The sequence below is a fragment of the Lissotriton helveticus genome, chromosome 4_1, assembly GCF_964261635.1.
Source record: "Lissotriton helveticus chromosome 4_1, aLisHel1.1, whole genome shotgun sequence".
Lineage (NCBI taxonomy): Eukaryota > Metazoa > Chordata > Amphibia > Caudata > Salamandridae > Lissotriton > Lissotriton helveticus.
Window position 1 is genome coordinate 1,135,884,474 of NC_136063.1, and position 20,760 is coordinate 1,135,905,233.

The following is a 20,760-nucleotide window of genomic DNA, read 5'->3' on the forward strand; positions in this document are numbered from 1 at the left end:
AGGGGCTACTCCCTCCCCTTCGAGGCGACCCCTCCAGCCATGCCATTGTAATACCATCGCATGTCGGGGGATCACTTTCAACTTCTGCAAGAGGAAGTTATGGCCCTCTTGGCCAAGGGGGCCATCCAGCGCGTTCCTGGGCCAGAAGTAGGGTGTAGTTTTTACTCCCACTACTTTCTGATTCCCAAGAAGGGCAAAGGGGGCCTACGCCCTATCTTGGACCTGCGTAACATCAACGGCTTCCTCCGGAAGGAGAAGTTCAAGATGCTGACTCTGGCAAAGGTCTTAGCTGCCCTGGACCCGGGAGACTGGATGGTAGCGTTGGACTTGCAGGCCGCTTATTTTCACATCTCTGTCCTGCCGCCCACCGGCGCTACCTGCGGTTCACGGTAGGCCACAATCACTTTCAGTTTACCGTGCTCCCCTTCGGCCTTACCAGCGCCCCTCGGGTGTTCACGAAAGTGATGGCGGTGGTCGCAGCTCATCTGCGCAGATTAGGGGTGTCAGTCTTCCCCTCTCTCGACGATTGGTTTTGAAGGCGGGCTCACCCCAGACAGTCGTCCCCCACCTCCAGACTACGGCCGACCTCCTGCACCTGCTGGGGTTCTCCATCAATGTGCCGAAGTCCCACATGTGCCCCTCTCAGAAGCTCCTCTTCATCGGAGCGGTTCTAGACTCGGCGCAGTTTCGGGTTTATCCTCCCGAACAGCGGGTTCTGGATATTCAGGCACTGATTCCGATCTTCCAGCCTTTATCCCGAGTCTCGGTCAAGTTGACGCTGCGGATTCTGGGGCTGATGGCCTCCTGCATCCTTCTGGTGCATCACGCCAAGTGGCGGATGACGGCTCTGCAGTGGGACCTGAAGTTTCAATGGGCCCAGCATCAGGGCAACTTGTCCGATCATGTCTTGATCTCGAAGGGCACTGCAAGACGGTTGCAGTGGTGGCTCACGGACAGCGATTGGGTCAGCGGCAGATCCCTCCCCCTTCCCCAACAGGAGCACATAGTTGTGACGGAGGCGTCCCTCCTGGGCTGGGGGCGCCACATGGGAGAGGCGGAGATCAGAGGCCTATGGTCTCCGCGGAGTCCCGGCTCCACATCAACCTTCTGGAGCTGCGGGCGATCACACTTGCACTGAAAGCATTCCTCCCCTCTGTCCGTGGGAGTGTAGTGCAGGTGTTCACGGACAACACCACCGCCATGTGGTACTCCAACAAACAGGGTGGGGTGGGGTCGTGGACCCTATGCCAGGAGGCTCTGCGTCTCTGGCAATGGCTGGAACATCAGGACGTGACCCTGGTGGTTCAACACCTGGCAGGTTCCCTGAACGCCAGGACGGACAAACTCAGCCGTCGGTGCATGATGGATCAACGAATGGCGTCTGAACTCGGACGTGGCGCAAGGTCTCTTTCAGCAGTGGGGAGAGCCTTGGTTAGATCTATTCGCCACAGAAGAGAAGTGCAATGTCATCAGTTCTGCGCATTGAAATTTCCAAGGCGGCACTCACTCGGAGACGCTTTTTGTCGCGAGTGGAGCTGCGGTCTGTTGTACGCCTTTCCGCCTATACCACTTCTGCCCAGAGGGCTGAAGAAGATCAGGCGCGACCGGGCCCAAGTCATCCTTGTGGCTCCGGACTGGGCACGAAGATACTGGTATCCCGAGCTACTCAGCATGTCAGTCGATCCCCCGATTCGTCTGCCTCTTCAGGAGGACCTTCTGTCGCAGCAGCAGGGGACAGTCCTCCACCCGAACCTGTCTAGCCTCCACCTCCATGAGTGGAGATTGAGCGGCGGCAGGTCAGGCCATTTGACTTGCCTCCTGAAGTCTGCGATGTGATTCTGGCAGCCAGGCGTCCCTCCCCAAAATCGGTATACGCCTGCAGGTGGAACAAATTTGTAGCATGGTGCACAGCAAAGGCTGTGGATCCACTCTCTGCCCCCCTTTCTGAGGTTCTCCTCTTTCTTCTTTCTCTTGCCCAGCAGGGCTCTGCTCTGGGCACTCTTAAGGGCTACCTCTCTGCAATTTCTGCCTTCTTAAGGCTCCCTGATCAACCCTCTCTTTTCAAGTCCCCAGTTGTAAATAGGTTCTTGAAGGGCATCACTCATATGTTTCCCCCTGTTCCTTTCGTGATGCCTCAGTGGGACTTGAATCTTGTTCTGACTTATTTGATGTGCGCTCCCTTTGAGCCACTTCATAACTGTCCTCTTTGTCTTCTCACTCTTAAGACTGCATTCCTGGTTGCCATCACCTCTGCCAGGAGAGTGAGTGACCTCCAGGCTGTGAGAAGTTGGCCTGGTATAAGATGATCACTTTTCTAGGGATCACCTTGCACCAGTCCAAACAACCCTTATGGTGATGGTTGTAAGTCAAGCTTATAGACCAGCTATCCTAGTGGTAGCATGGACAGAACAGTCTTAGGCTAAAAGACTCTTGAGGGCGTGTAAAGCCAGCTGTTTTACCATATGTAACCCCTTGAATATCAAATGAAAGGACACCGCACAGGATATATATAAAATATATATGTATTTATTTACTAACACACTCCCCTGAACTCTTTATGAGATCAGAGGCCAAAGCACATAACAAGATACTTGTTGCCCAATTTACGGTTAGGCCCTAGGGGCGAAGCAAACCATATATTAAGAAAGTGGTATAAGTACCATGTCACGGGAAAAGGAAAGGCCTAGGGCCTAGGGAATCTCTGGGGCTACACTATCTGAACAATAGTTTACATGCGTGAGTCAATGCAAAGTCAATGGGAACTTAGAAGTTAGATTTAGAAGGATTTAGGACACTTCCTGTTTAGCTAGGAGGAAACAACTAAAGACTTAGACACTTGGATAGTCAATACCCTTGGAAGCACCGAAGTACTCGTGTTACCTCACCCACGGACGGCGGGTGCATAGGTGTGAAGATGTGTCGGGTTTCGTCGTTGAGTCCTATGGAGCCTTGAAGAAAGATGCTGCAGGCGACCAGGAGGAAGATGTCCGGGTGGATCCAAGGGTGGATCGAGGATGAAGAGGACCTGAAAGCAGAGGGGACAGAGTCTGGGTCACTAGCCAGTGACCGGGTGGAACCAGGAAGGAACCAGACGACGTCGAGGAACAATCAGGTGCTGTCTTGAAGCTTGTCTTTGCAGCCACGCGAACCAGGAGGTGTCGACGACGACCAGGTGCTGGAGAGGAGCTGTCCCACGAAGGTTCTCGCAGATGGAGGAGTCGACTTCCGGATTGGAGTCAACAAGCCTTGGAAAAGGCAACCCACGCAGGATACAACAAAGGCTTCTGGTGCAGGCCAGCAAGGTCTGAGGGGCTTCACCTTTGCAGGGAAGCAAGGGCCAGTCTGGAGCAACCAGACCAGCGATGTGATTCAAAAGGATTGTCGTCACAGAGGCTACTAGCCAACGGGCCGGCAACCGGACAACGCGTCGAGCAGAACACAAGCAGAAGGGCCCCACGCAGAACTCGTGGAGTGTGGAGGGCTGATCTTCCGTGCAGGTGGAGCTTGGGTTCGGGGTTTCTCAATCCCCAGTGCTCAGCTTCGAGGATGCCTCAGGAGCTGCACCGTTAGCAAGTTGCAGGCTTTCCAAGATGTCCGGTCCCACGTGTCTCGTCGCCTCCACGGATCTCAGCTATGCTGCAGTCGTGAAGAGAGGTCTCAGAGAGGTCTGGAAGTCTAGGTCTTGTCCGGCTCTGTGCTCGGGTTCCGGCGGGAACGTCGACAAAGCAAGCCGTTGATTTGCTGGATGGTGCCTGGTTGCCCAGGGTGGTCACTCCTTGGCCACAAGGGACATTCTTCAGTCTTCAGCTTCAGCAGAATGTCGAAGGTCCAGAGTTTCGTGTCAAGTTTCGATTCAGGATTAATCTAAGTCTCAGGACTCAGCTCCTACCTTTATACAACTAAAAGGGGCTGGATTACTTTCTAGGTCCCTCCTATGGGTGGGACCAGGAAGGGGGGTGGTTACACCCCCTCTCCTTTGTCCAGTTTCGTGCCAGAGCTGGGGCTGGAGTGCCCCAGCAACCGGTTTGAACTGGGGTATGCATGGAGCACCTAGTGTGCTCCAGGCAGTGTCTCATTCTATTCAGCCCTCCCTGTCCCAATACACAAAGTCCTGCCTGGGGTGGTGCTCGCACCTCTCCAGGCAGGAAACCTATTGTCCAAACCTCCGTGACTGGAAGGACTCCCAGCAGCAGGAGGTCAGACTTGTGTCGGAGGCAGCAGCGTCCATTTTGTGACTCTGGGGCTCTGGTTAACTTTAACCGGGATAGTCCGCAACAGCATGTCTTCTCCCTCTAGAAGGGTGGATGCTACCCCCGTCGCCAGAAATGGCAAGGGGGTAGTATTCCAAAGCATATGACACCTTACACGACATGTTTGGATAAAGCCAAACCAAAGTCAGCATTTAACCGAGAGGTTCATAATGCACTTAAGAGTATATGGTATGGCAATATCATAGAACAGCTATAAGGACATGGTTCCGAAAGCTGCAGACAGGCTCAGCTCATGCTAGAGCACCATCTCACACATAACCAAGCACTCTGCCTCCAGGATTCTTAAGGCCTGCCATAGGAGTGACTTATAGGTTACTGTGTGTCTATATATATGGGTAGATATAGGAATACTATACCTAAGCAAGGAGTGATTACACGACCTTGCCCCAGCTGAGTGATCAGCCAGTTTTGTCTATTTGAGTGGCCAGCCAGGGGTGGCATAATACATGCTGCAGCCCCTGGTAGGCCTTGGTCACACCTATGCCCTGAGTACCATGGGTACACTTTTACAGGGGCTGACAAGGGGAACCAATTCCCAATTGTGTATGTACCTAGAGTACATGGTGTAAATTTAGAGAGAGTGCATCTGGGCTCTGGGTCTGATTAGCAGGCCCACAGCCACATCCAAGTCGAAAACCAGAGAAGCAAAAGCAAAACGTGGGGGTGACCATAGGAAGCAGACCCTACTCTCCTACACAGGCTCTTTCTTCTAAACCTCCTTTCCTTTCTGTCCATCCGGACTAAGTTGTTTTACGGACACATCCCTCTTTCCTGCCCAAGGTCATCACAGCCTTCCACATCGGGCAGTCCATCACTCTGCCCACCTTCTATCCGCCTCCGCATCCCTCGAAAGAGGAAGAGAGGCTCCACCGTCTGGACCCAAAACGTGCGTTCTCATACTATTTGGATCGCACACGCCAGTTCCGGGTGGATGACCAACTCTTTGTTGGTTACGTGGGTGCTAAGAAGGGACGGGTGGTACACAAACGGACCATTTCTCAATGGGTCATTTTGTGCATCAAGGCTTGTTATTCCCTGGCTAAAAGGGAGCCTCCTGTGGGGCTGCGTGCCCATTCCACTCGGGCCACGGCGGCACTACTGCCCTGGGTCGGGGAGTCCCCTTGCAGGACATCTGTCAGGCAGCTACGTGGGCCTCGCTGCACACGTTCACAAGACACTACTGCCTGCACAGCCAAGTCTGGAGAGATGGCTTTTTCGGGTTAAGGTCATCCCTTTTCAGGGCCCTAGTTTTAATGGCACCAGTGTTGGTTTTTATCATGGCTCTGCGTTTCTGGTGCGGAAAAGCTGTGTATAAGAACTGACGTCAGCGCGCGAGGGCGGTGTCTAAGTACTCCGGCGACGTCATCCCGTCGCCGACGACGGACGCGGAGCCGCAGACGACGCCTAGCGACGCGCAGGGGTACTGCTACGCAAAAGTTTCCGGATCCAGACTGATGCCTGGGGATATTCTAAGGTAAGGAATCTAATACTAACTACTGTTTCTTACAGATATATCGTTACCGAGGGTAAGTAACTTGTGCTACCTATAAGTGTTTCGATTTCTTTCACCTATTGGATTCTATTACTGAACTTATTACCCCATTGGTTCAGTGTAGGGGTTTTGTGTTTGACTTCCAAAGAAGCATTATGAGTTGAATGCTGCGGCTCTTATGAGGCAAAGCAAACACAAGGAGATGATGGACGAAGTGCTGAAACTTTTCAAACACTCACCCCCAGTCGCAGATCTGAGTTGAATCCATCATTGTTCTTTAGCTCACTTCACCACCCTGGTTCAGACACAGCTATATGCAAATCAAGCTTGACCCTGTGCCTCATGGCAACAGTCCAGCTCGAACTGCCAAGCCATGTCTTCCCTGGACCGGAGACAAGCATCCTGGGACCTGTTTCGGGTTAACGCCCCTCATCAGCCAGGCTAGCTTGAATCCAGCGGCAAAGTGAGCAAGGGACCCAGGTTTGGGCATACTCTGCCATCTTAGGTCGAACAAAGCAAACACAAGAAGATGATGGATGGAGTGCTGAAACTTTTCAAACACTCACACCCAGATATTGGCTCTTAGGAGGCAAAGCAGATATTTCTCTTTTTGGATAAGGTTGTCAGCCTGTAAAGCTACAAATAATAGTGAGAAAGGTTAATCCAGAATAAATGCACCTAGAATGATATGGATCTTTCATTGTACCTTGGTTCTGTAAGGCCTAATATTCGGATGTGTCCTGAAAATGTGGCTCTGTGTGCCAGCCTGAGCACTACCTTTTCTAACAGCGCTCACCTTCCTCATCTCCGTGACTCGGGAATGGTCCCATTTGTGGATATCATATATTTCTTTAAATTCACTGTTCCTTTGTCTCTCTAATATGTCCTGTGAATCATTATGCTGAATTTTCTCTTAGTGTCTATAGACAAAATGCCTGATGATGTGGCCTTTTTGCATGTAGTCTGGTAGAGGTATTAAATGGAGTCTCTGCTTCAAGTTGCGGTCTCACTCTTTACCAGATTGGTTCAGTAAATAACGTTTTATTTGTAAGGATTTGTACATTTTTGTAAAAAAAAGTTGTAATGTCCTCTGAGGTTATCAAACAACCTCACTCTACCTTATTTCAGTCAGAATATGAGAGAAGTGCATTACGCCACCGACTTCCCAAGCTGCCTTTGCGCTTCTGTTGACACCTCCGGTGAGATCCATTTTGACTCCGAGTGGTATTATCATTTTCATTTCTTCCTCAAAGTTGTGTTGGGTTATTAATATTTGTCTGGATTTTAAGATAGTCTCCATTAGTGAATGAGGTGTGTTTCTTATCAGTACTTCTAACCGCAGATTCCTCACCTTAGAATATGCTTAGGTGCAAAACTGGATCTGGAAGATTTTAAAATAATTGCTTTTGAAAGCCAGTAGGTGGAATCTTATGGCTCGGCACAGACTTTGTTCTGCCCTAAAGTTACAAATGAGGCCGCATGTAAACTCCACCTCTGCACGCTGACATTAGTTGCTTTCTTTCTTTGTCTTCGTAGATCTCGCTCCCACTTTTTTCTTGTCAGTTGCAAGCTTTTTCTACACTTGTTCTGAAGTTTTTTTTTTCAAATAGTGTGCTAGTGACCTTGTCCTCTCCTTAAGCCTTGTTGAAATCTGGGAGACCAAATGCTATCCTACCCTCCCGCCTATTCCTCCTGTGGGTAATTGTCCCCCACCCCCAAACTAAAGTCTCACGATCTTGCTCCAAATGACGCAGTTCAGGTTTAGGGATAAAAACTGGCAGCGCATGAAAGAAATAGAGATGTAGCAAGTACGTTCATTTTTAGCACCCTTTCCTACCCCTCCAGGGTATAGACGCGGGGAACCACTTTATTAGGTCCCTTTTTATGTCTCCTAGCAGTGACTGATAATCTGCTTCTAACAGACCCTGAATCTTGAGTGTGATATTGAACCTCAAATATCGGATATGGTGTTTTGCTGTACTCAAAGGTGATAGCACCTCTATTTTTTCCCCTATATATTTTTTTTAATAAATTATGTATTCAAAAGTGATTGACTTGGAGGCAGAGATGCTCAAAATGTTTGAGATATTTGGGAAAAAGTTTTATTTTTTGCATCTTACAGATCGTGATACTGTCCCTTTGAGGTTATTCTAAAATGTTATTTTTCTGCAATCATAATGTTTTTTATCTGCTGTGTGATAATAAAAGCCTGTTCTCAAATCTTATAGAACTCACTTTCTAACTTTAAAGCCACTGGCACAATGCATTATCCACAGAACAGTTCACTGAAGGTAATGATATTATGTAGTGTTATGCTGTTTGTGACCTTGTGCTTTGTAGCATATTGCTAAGTGTTTTTTCTTTTCTTATTTAGGCTGCAGTGTGATGAAGAATGCCTTGCTCTTGAAAGAAACAGGTAAGACTTGGCTGTAGTAGAGTATGCATGTAACATCGTAACAAGATTGTGTCTCATTAGCAGGGTGTGGGTAGAAAAGTCCTTGGGAATTTTCTGAAGAGGATAAGTATATTATCGGAAACCATTTATTTAAAAAAATGAAGAAATTACTGGCTATTTTGTAAATGAACACAGCAAAAATAAAACTAGAACCCCCAAGCAGAGACTTACATAAAATTTCATAGCCATAAAGCATGAACTTCATAGGTAACTGTAATGACAAATTTCTCCGTATGTTTTGGTGCTTCTGTCAGTCACCAGGTCATTACTTACCACACCCTTTCTCAGGTTACAGAAAGACACCACATTTCACAATACTTACCCAAGAAAGGAATAAACACTGACAACATATAAGACCATTGCTGAGGAGCTCGCAAATAACAACAAGTCACAACACCTCCCAATCCAAGAGGGTACGCAGAAATTCACAACACCTCCTAATCTAAGAGGGTACACAGCGCATGCTCCTCCTAGCAATGTAATTTAGACATCCCTGATGGGAGGCACTTTCCCTTCGGTATCAACAATTACCCATTAGAGGGGAATCACCCATCCCTCTGTAAGTACTTGGTAAAAGGGTCTCAACCTTCCCTCACAAGGAATACCAACAAATGATATGCTCTAGGGTTTCTTTATTACATGATAATAGGATGACAAAAGAAAGAAATAACTAAACATCACAGTAAACATTAGCATCAGCACATAGATATACATAGAGCCTGAAAATAAAAGCATAGTTAGATAAAGTTAGATATACATCGAACACCTCACCATAATCTTAGGCGTCTTGTCATCTGAAGAAGGGTCCGTCTCTCTTTCCCTCACTGGTTGGTTCCGGACTCTCTGTGGCACACACACGTCTGCACCGTGATGTATCATCAGACCGCCAAAACACCAGACCAGCATCTCAGCATCTCTCCAGCTCTCAGCATCTCAGCTCTCTGCCTCTGAGAAACTCTCTCTCTCTCTTCTCTCGGACCCCCTTTCTCTAATATAGAACTCTATCCTCTATCGAAGCTTCTGGAAGAACCCGCCTACCTTTCTCACAAGATTCCTGTACTTTTCCACACCAAGCACCCAACAGCAGCTGGCCAAGCTTTTGTTCTGGCGCCAATGCGAAGAAGGCACATTCCTCCTGATAAGAACTGGTCTGCTCTGGTTCACTGCCGGTGAACAACACAAGTAATCTCAAATATCACCTCTCACCTACAGAGGCTCAGAAGATGGCTGCAGTTTAGAATATGGAGTTGCTCAAGCATAGGCCTCTACTACTTGGAAAGCAGAATAATATTAGACCACGTCAAAGCCAATAGGCTAAAGTCATAATTCACCTAACTCAAATAACACTATGCACTTAATCCCTCAGTATCCACTATGGAGCACATGTGTGCACCATCACCAACAACTCTGCACCTTGACATCCCATACCTTCTATTCTTTGGCAAGATTATTGTAATGCAAGACCATCCTACATTAAGGCTAAAGTAACATAGCACACTAAAATCAGTACACAATGGTGGTGATCGAGGGTCATCACAGATCATCAGACCACTAAAGTGGCTCATGCACTACATTGCACCCCTTGACCCTTGAACATCACCATTCACATATATCAAAAATAAAATCACTGAACTAAAGGCACAGCTATGACTGCATCTTTTAACTGCAAAATTGGCATCATTGCAAAGTAATAAGCAACTGAATATCCTGACTGAAAAACAAAACTATCATTGGGGCACTATATCTGGTAACTGTAAAAGCAGTATCAATGCATAATCACCAGCAACGGAATAAAATCTAACTGAAGATCCGATTGACATTGAAACATCACATATCTCATTAAAGGCAAAACCTTAAAAACTAAATTGTCAGAGTGAAACATTCAAGACTGTAGGCCATATTTGAAAGAGTAAAAACTGCACCACAGAATCAAAAACATAAGCAATAACTCTTGTGTTAAAGTGACTACTCAAAAACATTGAATTCAAAGCAGATCATAATTAACTGGTTTTCTCTTTTTGTTCTTTTGAAACTTCATAACTCAGGTAAAACATCTCAAAAGAATTCAGCTTGTGTCATTTGAACCTCTAATAATGAAACTGCAAATTCTACTGCCAAGGCAACCAACTGTAGCTCAGACAATATCTGCTCCAAGTGCAGCACAAAGTCTCTATGGGAAAAAGTGTTCTTTTCTGTGAAAAAAGCAAAACAAAAAACACCACTGTCACTTGTCAGGGTGCACAAGCAGTTCTCCTGTGCGAAAGACACAGCTCTCATTCTTTTAAAGTCAGCCTCACTCGAAGGGGACAGTTCCAATTGCAGAACACTCTGCTGATCCCTTCTTCGCATAGAAAGAAGCAGTCCATCTATGTAGATGACAGCTCTCTGGCATCCAACTTCCTCAGTATCCCCTCGGCAAGGAAGAACCCCATCTGATCTGGTTCTCCATAGATCATCAGCTCCCCTCTGCCATCAGCCACAGGACATCACCGTCCGCTCCGGTCTGGCTCCAGGCTTGGGAGACTTCCAATTTAAAAAAAATAAATAAAAAATAAAAAAGACACCAAAAAAAACGGGGCGGGGCAAGGTCACTCGCACCCCCAGCAGCACATCCCAGCAACCTGAAACGATAAATACGTATCACTCATCTTACAAAAAAAAACTTCAGTTCAAAAGCACATAATTTTCTTTTTACATCTCTCAAAGTTCAATATTTTAATTTCTGTCTGCAAAGCTCTCCTCTAGATCTGGGGAATAGCTTACGAATGCTACCTGCATTTCTCTAAGTTTATTTGGGCAAAATCTAATTTTTCCTTACACAGCCAGAAGGGCTGGGGCAGTCAACTGTACGCTCTTCTCACTCCTTGCTAACATACCCCCTCCCTTCCAGAGATGTCCGCGTCTCAGAGCTTGCTCAGTTTCAACCATAACAGAGACACACTGCTCTGCTTTGCAACCCCTCCCTTACAAAGAGCACACATTCCAAGAGTAAAGCGCCTGCCAACTTCTGTCTGCCCTGTCTCTCTCCTCATAAGGATGTGGCATGATGGTGATGAAGCCTGCACCTTTGTGCAAGCCTCCCTATCTTTCCAATTAAAGGAAGCTTCACAGTCTTTACACAGAGCTCTTCCGTGGACACAATTTGGGTGCTCGCCAAATATAACAATCAGAGAAGAGACTGCTCCTGCGATCGCCCCCCTCCCAGCCCGGGGAAGAGGAGGCTCCGTGAAATGCATGTTATCTCTTCAAGGTCAAGGCATGTTAGTTCCCAGCCGTTACCAACCCAAAAGCTGTGAAATGTTCCATTCTTAAATGGAACAGCATGATGTCAAAAAACCCTTACTTTCGTCTAATACACAAAAACAGACTCAACCTCTGTTGACTCCCATTAAAATCCTGGGTTCTATTTCTAAATGCTCTGCTTTTCTGTGTAGCTAATTCAAGCAAATTTAAACTATCATGTATAAAACATTGACAACCTTAAAAAGTTGCATAACAACATCACATTACATTTCTGTACTATCTGGGGTAGCATCAGTCAAAGAAGGTCTATGTTTGTTTAATTTATAACAGTCAACTATCATGGGCAAAGAATTATCACATTTGCGCACCAGCTACATAAAATCATTTTAAACATTAGTTGTTGGGGTCACCAACCCTGCTTCTGTGAAATCCTCCCCAACTGCTATTCTGTCTATAAGGGCCATTTTACCACTAGTGCGACCTCCCATAAGCAAATCACCTTTTCTCTCACGCTGCTCTGTTCAGTATCTTTTAGTGTGCCAAAGCACATAGTCAGGGGCATTTGTTTAGCATCTGAATTGCTAAAATGGGCACTTTGCTTATGGGTAAAATCACAAAATACATTTTTAAAACCTGGAAGTAGCCAGTCATACTCAATTCGCTGTTGTACACTTTCAAAATCATATGCCTGCATTTTTCTTTTAAAGCAAAATGTATCGTGCACTGTTAGGTCTGATTTATTGCCACCACTGGTGATTAATTCTAAAACACGGGTCTTCTTATCTGACTGAAAACTCTCTTCAGAAGAATTAATTAAAACAGCCTGTGAGGGGGCGTGGCTAGCAGCCAGCTAAGATGGCCGCACAGTAACGGAGCTCCGTGACTAAAGAGCCCTCTCGCCATAAATCCGGTAACTAATCCGCAATACAGCAACCCATAATCGACACTACCTGACAGAACTCCCTCTCCGGTGCGCAACGGACCGACTCTGCCTCCGCTACACGACCGTTCAGAGGAGCTGCAGCGAGGTGCGCCCTGCGGCCTTTCTTCGCGCCTGAAGCCGGGGACTAAAGTGCGGAGCGGACTCCATCAGGCAAGTGCGCCGCAACGCGGGTGGGCGTCCGTACTACACGGGTGAGCCCCAGAGAACTCCCACGCACTGCCTGGGATCCCGATCACTCCGGACTAGCATCCGACTACCCAGTACGGCTCCTGCGACAGGAACGCACCAGCAGGGCCGGGGAAGCGCCGACAGACACAGGCCTGCAGGGGGTGACCTCCGGCGGCCACTGCCGGCTTCCGCGCCTGAACTTCTTTTACCCGCGCGGCTCCCCAATCACCATTCAATCTTGCAGGCCGTCACATCACACCGGACAAGACCGAAAAGGCACACCGGAGGAAAACGGGGACCAGAACGCACCCCAATCACCTGACCCGGCCACCCCACGCTCAAACCTACCTGCGGACAATACCCTGCCCAACTTAGCGTCTTCCACATTGACTCGTAAGGTGGAGGGGCCCCAGCCTGGACAGCGCAATCCACGGCAGCTCCTGCAATCAGTGGCGCCAAACCACTCGCCTACAGGGCTCGAAAGACTGGATCTACCCACACGGAACCCACTGCCCTACCAACTCTCTGTAACAGCTAAGGGCGCATCATAAGCCTACTCCGGGACACAACATGAGTGGCAGGGGGACACGGGGACAGCAGACATCGAAGCTGGACAAATTTGCTTACACCAAGGACACACCGGACAATCCGAGAGGGGACGCACAGCGAACATCACCCCCGCCCAGCGGAGCCTCTAATGACGCTGATAAGGTCACCCTCCAGGCCGTGATGGCGGCCCTAAAAGTGATGCAAGCCTCAATGGGCACCATATCAACGGACGTGTCCCTAATAAGGGCGGACCTGGCGAAGTTGTCTGATCGCCTCGGAGAAGTGGAAAAGACCACTACTGGACTAGTAGGGGACACGTCTGTAGGGTCATACAACTGGAGAAGGATAATACCGCCATGAGGGCCAAACTGGACGATCAAGAAGGACGCTCTCGGCGTAATAACGTACGCCTGATAGGTGTGCCGGAGACGGAAGGCGGCCCAGCCCTGGACCTCTACATAGAGGACCTAATACAAAACCAGCTCAAACCCAGAGGACTCTCCAATTATTTCTCGGTAGAACGGGCCCACCGAGTACCCGGAGGAAAGGCCAAACTGGGAGCTACACCTCGCCCCATTTTGGCGCGCATCTTCAATTTCAGAGACCGGGACGCCATCTTACAGGCAGCTAGAACGCGCCCACCGCTCAAAATTGACAACTCCGAAATCAACTTTTATCCGGACTACACAGCGGCAGTGGCCCAACAAAGGAGGGGATTCACGGAGGTGAAAAAAGAAATGCGGGCCCGTGAACTCAAATATTCGATGATCTTCCCAGCGAAACTCCGCGTCGAATCGGAAGGGAAAACTTGGTTTTTTGAAACACCGCGAGACGCCCAGGACTGGCTGGAGGGCTGGAGACCGGCAAGAGGACCCAAGAATCGCGACCCCAGGCTGAATCTCAACAACGGGAGCACACAGGTGACCGACGAAATCGAATGAACAGGAATAGACCCACTGCAACCGCTGCAATATGCTCACCGCACTACGCAGAGAATTTGGGAGGATTGATTTAGTATCACGAACATGAACACCGACAGCCTGAGGGACTGCCACCGGCTGAAGAACTGCCTCGTTATACTTATACTTATCGAACTTGGTGAGATCTGAATCGCAGGTGAGGGCCGTCATGCAGGTAAGAAACGATAATCTAAAAGACATTGCATGGCTTACCCGGAGAGAGGGACTCGAAACAGTTCACAGAAGTCTCACCCCCACGAACACTGCTCAAAAGTTGGGACTTTAAGCACTCTGCTCAGTTGGGGAGGTGGACGTTTCTTTGTCCACCGGGCAGGGAGGCAGGGAGGGGGGATTGGGGTATACACATGATGTATTTGTTATGTTCTTGTTTTATGTTTAAGGCTTGGATAGCTCACGCATGTAAGCATACTAAACTCAACTTGGTTATATTGCAATCTTTTCAACATGATGCCTCAACCGAGGCCACCCTGCAACGCACATTCATCACTCGCTCTGCACGTTTCATCCACTTCACGACACGATGGCCTGACACCCAGATTCCCCCTCCGGGCATCGGCTCGCCATTGGCCTTGTCACAACCATACTCCGTACCTCTACGGACACACCTACATATTAGAAGTTATGGTAGACACCGATTTACTGATCCCTAATTCCCACTCACATAACTTGACCTCCCCCTCATTAACAGTTCTCTCCTGGAATGTGAACGGCCTGGGACATAAAATTAAACGGGGGTTGGTACTACAATACTTAAAACGAAGGGCGCCCACAATAGTCCTCTTGCAGGAAACACACCTGACGGGTACAACTAGCCAGGCACTAAACCGATGGGGCTTCAAAATGGTCATACACGCGGAGTTTTCCTCTGGATCCCGAGGAGTCGGAATCCTCATCAACAAAAATGCACCACTACTAATCAAACGCACTTGGGCGGACGATCAAGGACGCTTTGCAGCAGTCACGTGTCAGTGGGAAGGGCGGGATTACAATATTCTCACGGTATATGTCCCTCCATCACTACATCACGGAACGTTTCAGGATCTAGGGAAACTGCTCCTAGAACTGCCGGAGGGTAACCTAATCATTGGGGGTGATTATAATGCGGTACTTGATGCGACCATAGACCGCCAGCCTCCCCGGGCACAGTCTAGGCCGTGCCACCTCTTTAAAGAATTTCAAGACGCAATGGGGCTGGTGGATATGTGGAGGATTAAACACCCAACTGACCACCACTACACATTCCACTCAGGAGCGCACAGCAGTCTCTCCCGAATAGATTATATACTGACACTGGCAATACCCCCTGAAATGATACTCTCCATAGAACATCTACCGAGAGGGATATCAGACCACTCCCCAGTACAGCTGGTGTACACCACACAGCCAGCACGGCGACAGAGAATCTACCCAATTTACCCTGGATACTTGAAAAATCACAATATCGTTAAAGCTCTACACACTGCAACTACACACTACTTCGCGGAAAACGTATCTTCAGTTGACTCCCCTTCCATCCTCTGGGAAGCATATAAAACGGTCATTAGAGGACAGGCCATCTCCACTATTACGAGACATAAACGGACCCAAAGGGAGACCGTAGAAGCCCTAGAAGCTGCCGTACTCGAGGCAGAACTAGCTCACGCTACAGACCCCACAGATGACACAGCACGGACACTCACCCTATCCTCGCACGAATACAGGGCGTACGCAGAAGACATGGCCAAACTTAGACACACTGACACCCTACATCGAATATATGAACTCGGTGATAAAACCGGGAAAATGTTAGCCTGGCTTGAGAAGAAAGACAGAGCGGACAGGTGGATAGCCCAACTTACGCTTTCGGGCGGTACACACACTACCTCCCCCCAAGACATAGTCGAGGAACTGGCCTCATATTACGAACAGGTGTACACTGCCCGTAGCGGGGGGACAGAAGAAGACAGTACAAGATTCCTACAAGACATACCACTTACGACACTGACTCAAGAGGACGCCCAAGCCCTAGAGGATGACCTGACGGTAGAGGAACTGGGGAAGGCACTAGCAGCCCTACACACAGGCAAAGCAATGGGGCCGAACGGCCTACCGGTAGAACTATATAAAACAATGGCCCGACAACTCCTCCCTAACATGCTCCCCATGTATACTGACTGCCTAACACGCGGTATTTTAACGGAAGAGCAGCGATTGGCCACTATTATCGCTATTCATAAACCTGGCAAACCACCTGACCAAACATCCTCATATCGTCCGATATCACTCATGAACACAGACGCCAAAATCTTGGCGAAACTGTTAGCACTACGACTACAACCACACCTCACTACCTTAATTCACCCGGACCAATCGGGCTTCATGCCCAGTAGGAATACGTCGCTCAATCTGCGACGTCTTAATGGAGTGCTTCACCGTATCCCACTACTACGAGAAGACGCAGCCATCCTATCCTTAGACGCAACCATGGCGTTCAACCTCGTGGAATGGCCCTTTCTTTTTGCAGTGCTCCAGAAGATGGGTTTTGGCCCCAAATTTTGTAACTGGATCAGATTACTTTATACAGCCCCCTTGGCCCAGGTAGTTGCCAATGGCCACACTTCCCGTACGATTACACTGGGTCGCGGTACACGACAAGGGTGCCCACTGTCCCCGCTCTTGTTCGCGCTCATCTTAGAACCACTAGCGGTGATAATACGCACGGAACTGCTGATCCGTGGGATCACGTGGGAGCCAGACTGGGAAGACCGTATATCCCTATACGCCGATGACGTACTGATCTACCTGATGTCCCTGACTACATCCCTAATTACCCTCTTAGCCGTCCTTGAGAAATATAGAGAAATATCAGGCTACACGATTAACTGGACAAAGTCGGTTCTATACATCCTACACGGTCAAATGCCCACACTACCTCCCACATGCACGGTGCAGACAGCGACCAGGGGGTTCCGATACCTCGGAATATATGTCACTCCGAACGACTCCATTTTTATGGAGTAAAATTTGTCAAAACCCCTGCAGAGGCTCAAGGCGGACGTGAAACATTGGCGCTCCCTTCCGCTGACATTGTTGGGAAGGGCAGCACTCTTTAAAATGCTCTCGCTTCCACGATTTCTCTACGCGTTACAAAACACCCCTTTTCTGATCCCTCCCTCATATTTCAAAGCCATTGAAGCAGAAATTTCCTCTTTGTTATGGGACGGGAAACCGGCTCGTATAGCCCAGACCAAACTTGTCCGCAGCTGGTATGACGGAGGCATCGCACTCCCAAATGTTAAATTATACTACTGGGCTGCTCAGCTAACAGTCATTAATCAATGGCTACACGCTCCACAACAGGAACCAGCCTACAGCCTTGACAGAACTATCCTCCCCGCAGATCAGTTGATGAAAGCCCTATACACCAACAAACGAAGACATACACTCACGGGCCCAACGGCCCACACTGTCAAGATATGGCACATTGCACAGAGAGCCCTGGGATGGGAGGGGGTACTCACGCTTGCCACCCCGCTCTGGGACACACGGAGACTTGGTACATTGGCTAACACTAAAGGCTTTCGGCAATGGGATCTAATTGGGATTTCCAAGATTGGGGATATGTGGAGCCGGGGAGCAATCATCACGTTCGAAGCCCTGAAAGAAAAATACGGGATGGCAGATGTTGAGCTCTATCGCTATACACAAATCCGACATGCGTTACAAGGGGCCATTCCGATCGGTACCACACTGGCCGACTCTTCCCCCTTGGAAGATAGGCTCCTGACTGAACATCTCCAACAGAAAGCGATATCACTCACATATAATAAACTGCTAAACAACCTTCAAGACCCCACGGTCGTACTTCGGAGTAAATGGGAGGTGGAACTAAGGGATATAGACGACGAGGACTGGATGCATGCACTGGCTTCTCCAAGAGACGCCTCGATCCCTTCCCGGATGAAACTTGTACGACTAAAGATACTACATAGAGTATACTATTCACGCACCCTATTACACAAACTAGGACACATTTCAGAGCCTAAGTGCTTGAGGGGTTGTGGTCTCCAGGGAACGTTCTACCACATACTCTGGGATTGTCCTAAAATACAAACGTACTGGGCGCAGCTCATGTCAGAGATCTCGGAAGCTAGTGGAGTAGAGCTCCCACCAGAACCAAGGTGCTGCATACTGAATATCTGGTCACCTACAGATCTTAATAGAGGGCTGCAGACATGGGCTACGCTAGGCATGGCACTGGCTAAACGTAATATCGCTAGGAAATGGGGGTCTAACCTGATACCCACAAGAACGCAATGGGGGAATGATATGGATGCTGCAATGGTGGCAGAAAGGGCGGTCTATGTCCACAGAGGTTGCCCCAGAAAATGGTCTAAAATATGGGGGAAATGGAATGAATATCGAGGCAATGTATGTGAACCCCCTCAGGAACTATCTGACCCAGAGACAAGCCCATAGGATGGAATACAACTGAGCTATCGTGTGCATATTCCTGTTGAGTACCAGGGGGGGGGGGAACCTGGAAGAATTGGGACACGAAGATGTTACTAGTATATCTGTTGGTTGACGCAATAGTCACAAAGTTACAACTCGTAAAAGACTACCACCTAATAATACTATTGTCTAATGGTCATCATATGTCGTGAGAACACATATTTATTGCCATCTAAGATGAGGCGAAGAGAGATGTAACGTGATGATACTTGTTTTGAATGATAATTGTTTATATATATATATATATAAAAGGATAAATGCGATACCATATGTGTATAATGCAATGCTGAAAAAGCCAATAAAAATTGTTTTACAAAAAAAAAACCAGCCTGTGCAATTGGCAACCTGACGAGATTTTCTGTAACATTTTTCACATGTAAATCATGCACGTTTAGGTCTGTTGTCAAAGGAATATTTTCACACTGGACATCAATTAACATTTCCTTCAGCTCTTTTGGCAAATGCTCAAATTGTGGCTGCACGTTAAACAACACATTAAAAATAACCCCACTATCTCTGCCTGAAACATCATCCCACCTTTCAGGGTTATATTCTGAGATGTTACATTCACGTTGCAGCTGCGCACATTTTAAATGCATTTCTTTTTACTGAACACTGTAAAGGGATCCTGCCCTTTCTGCCTAAAGTAAAAAAGCTATTCACAAGCCCTTTATACAAAACACATTTAAACACACAGCAATTCTTGTTCAACCAAACACAATTAGCTCACTCCTGAGCCAGAAAACCATATGGGCTATCCCCATGCAAATAAATCAACTGATATCTGAGAGTCTGCTTTCAACTGCAAAAAAAAACCAAAACAATATTTCCCCTTTTAAATCAACGTTCATATCCTGCCGACTACGCCAATTGTAATGACAAATTTCTCCGTATGTTTTGGTGCTTCTGTCAGTCACCAGGTCATTACTTACCACACCCTTTCTCAGGTTACACGAAGACACCACATTTCACAATACTTACCCAAGAAAGGAATAAACACTGACAACATATAAGACCATTGCTGAGGGGTACACAGCGCATGCTCCTCCTAGCAATGTAATTTAGACGTCCCTGATGGGAGGCACTTTCCCTTCCGTATCAACAATTACCCATTAGAGGGGAATCACCCATCCCTCTGTAAGTACTTGGTAAAAGGGTCTCAACCTTCCCTCACAAGGAATACCAACAAATGATATGCTCTAGGGTTTCTTTATTACATGATAATAGGATGACAAAAGAAAGAAATAACTAAACATCACAGTAAACATTAGCATCAGCACATAGATATACATAGAGCCTGAAAATAAAAGCATAGTTAGATAAAGTTAGATATACATCGAACACCTCACCATAATCTTAGGCGTCTTGTCATCTGAAGAAGGGTCCGTCTCTCTTTCCCTCACTGGTTGGTTCCGGACTCTCTGTGGCACACACACGTCTGCACCGTGATGTATCATCAGACCGCCAAAACACCAGACCAGCATCTCAGCATCTCTCCAGCTCTCAGAATCTCAGCTCTCTGCCTCTGAGAAACTCTCTCTCTCTCTTCTCTCGGACCCCCTTTCTCTAATATAGAACTCTATCCTCTATCGAAGCTTCTGGAAGAACCCGCCTACCTTTCTCACAAGATTCCTGTACTTTTCCACACCAAGCACCCAACAGCAGCTGGCCAAGCTTTTGTTCTGGCGCCAATGCGAAGAAGGCACATTCCTCCTGATAAGAACTGGTCTGCTCTGGTTCACTGCCGGTGAACAACACAAGTAATCTCAAATATCACCTCTCACCTACAGAGGCTCAGAAGATGGCTGCAGTTTAGAATATGGAGTTGCTCAAGCATAGGCCTCTACTACTTGGAAAGCAGAATAATATTAGACCACGTCAAAGCCAATAGGCTAAAGTCATAATTCACCTAACTCAAATAACACTATGCACTTAATCCCTCAGTATCCATTATGGAGCACATGTGTGCACCATCACCAACAACTCTGCACCTTGACATCCCATACCTTCTATTCTTTGGCAAGATTATTGTAATGCAAGACCATCCTACATTAAGGCTAAAGTAACATAGCACACTAAAATCAGTACACAATGGTGGTGATCGAGGGTCATCACAGATCATCAGACCACTAAAGTGGCTCATGCACTACAGTAACCTAGTCATA

At 47.9% G+C, this 20,760-nt stretch overlaps 1 protein-coding gene across 1 annotated transcript in view; it reads left to right on the plus strand.

Annotated features, from left to right (window-relative positions):
* The window catches only part of NFX1 (nuclear transcription factor, X-box binding 1), a 1,119,153-nt gene that overhangs the window by 897,617 nt on the left and 200,776 nt on the right, over positions 1 to 20,760 (plus strand). The window contains exon 19 of the mRNA XM_078687738.1: positions 8,138 to 8,179. Coding sequence (XP_078543864.1) covers positions 8,138 to 8,179 — 42 coding nt within the window. The remainder of the gene's footprint in view (positions 1 to 8,137; positions 8,180 to 20,760) is intronic.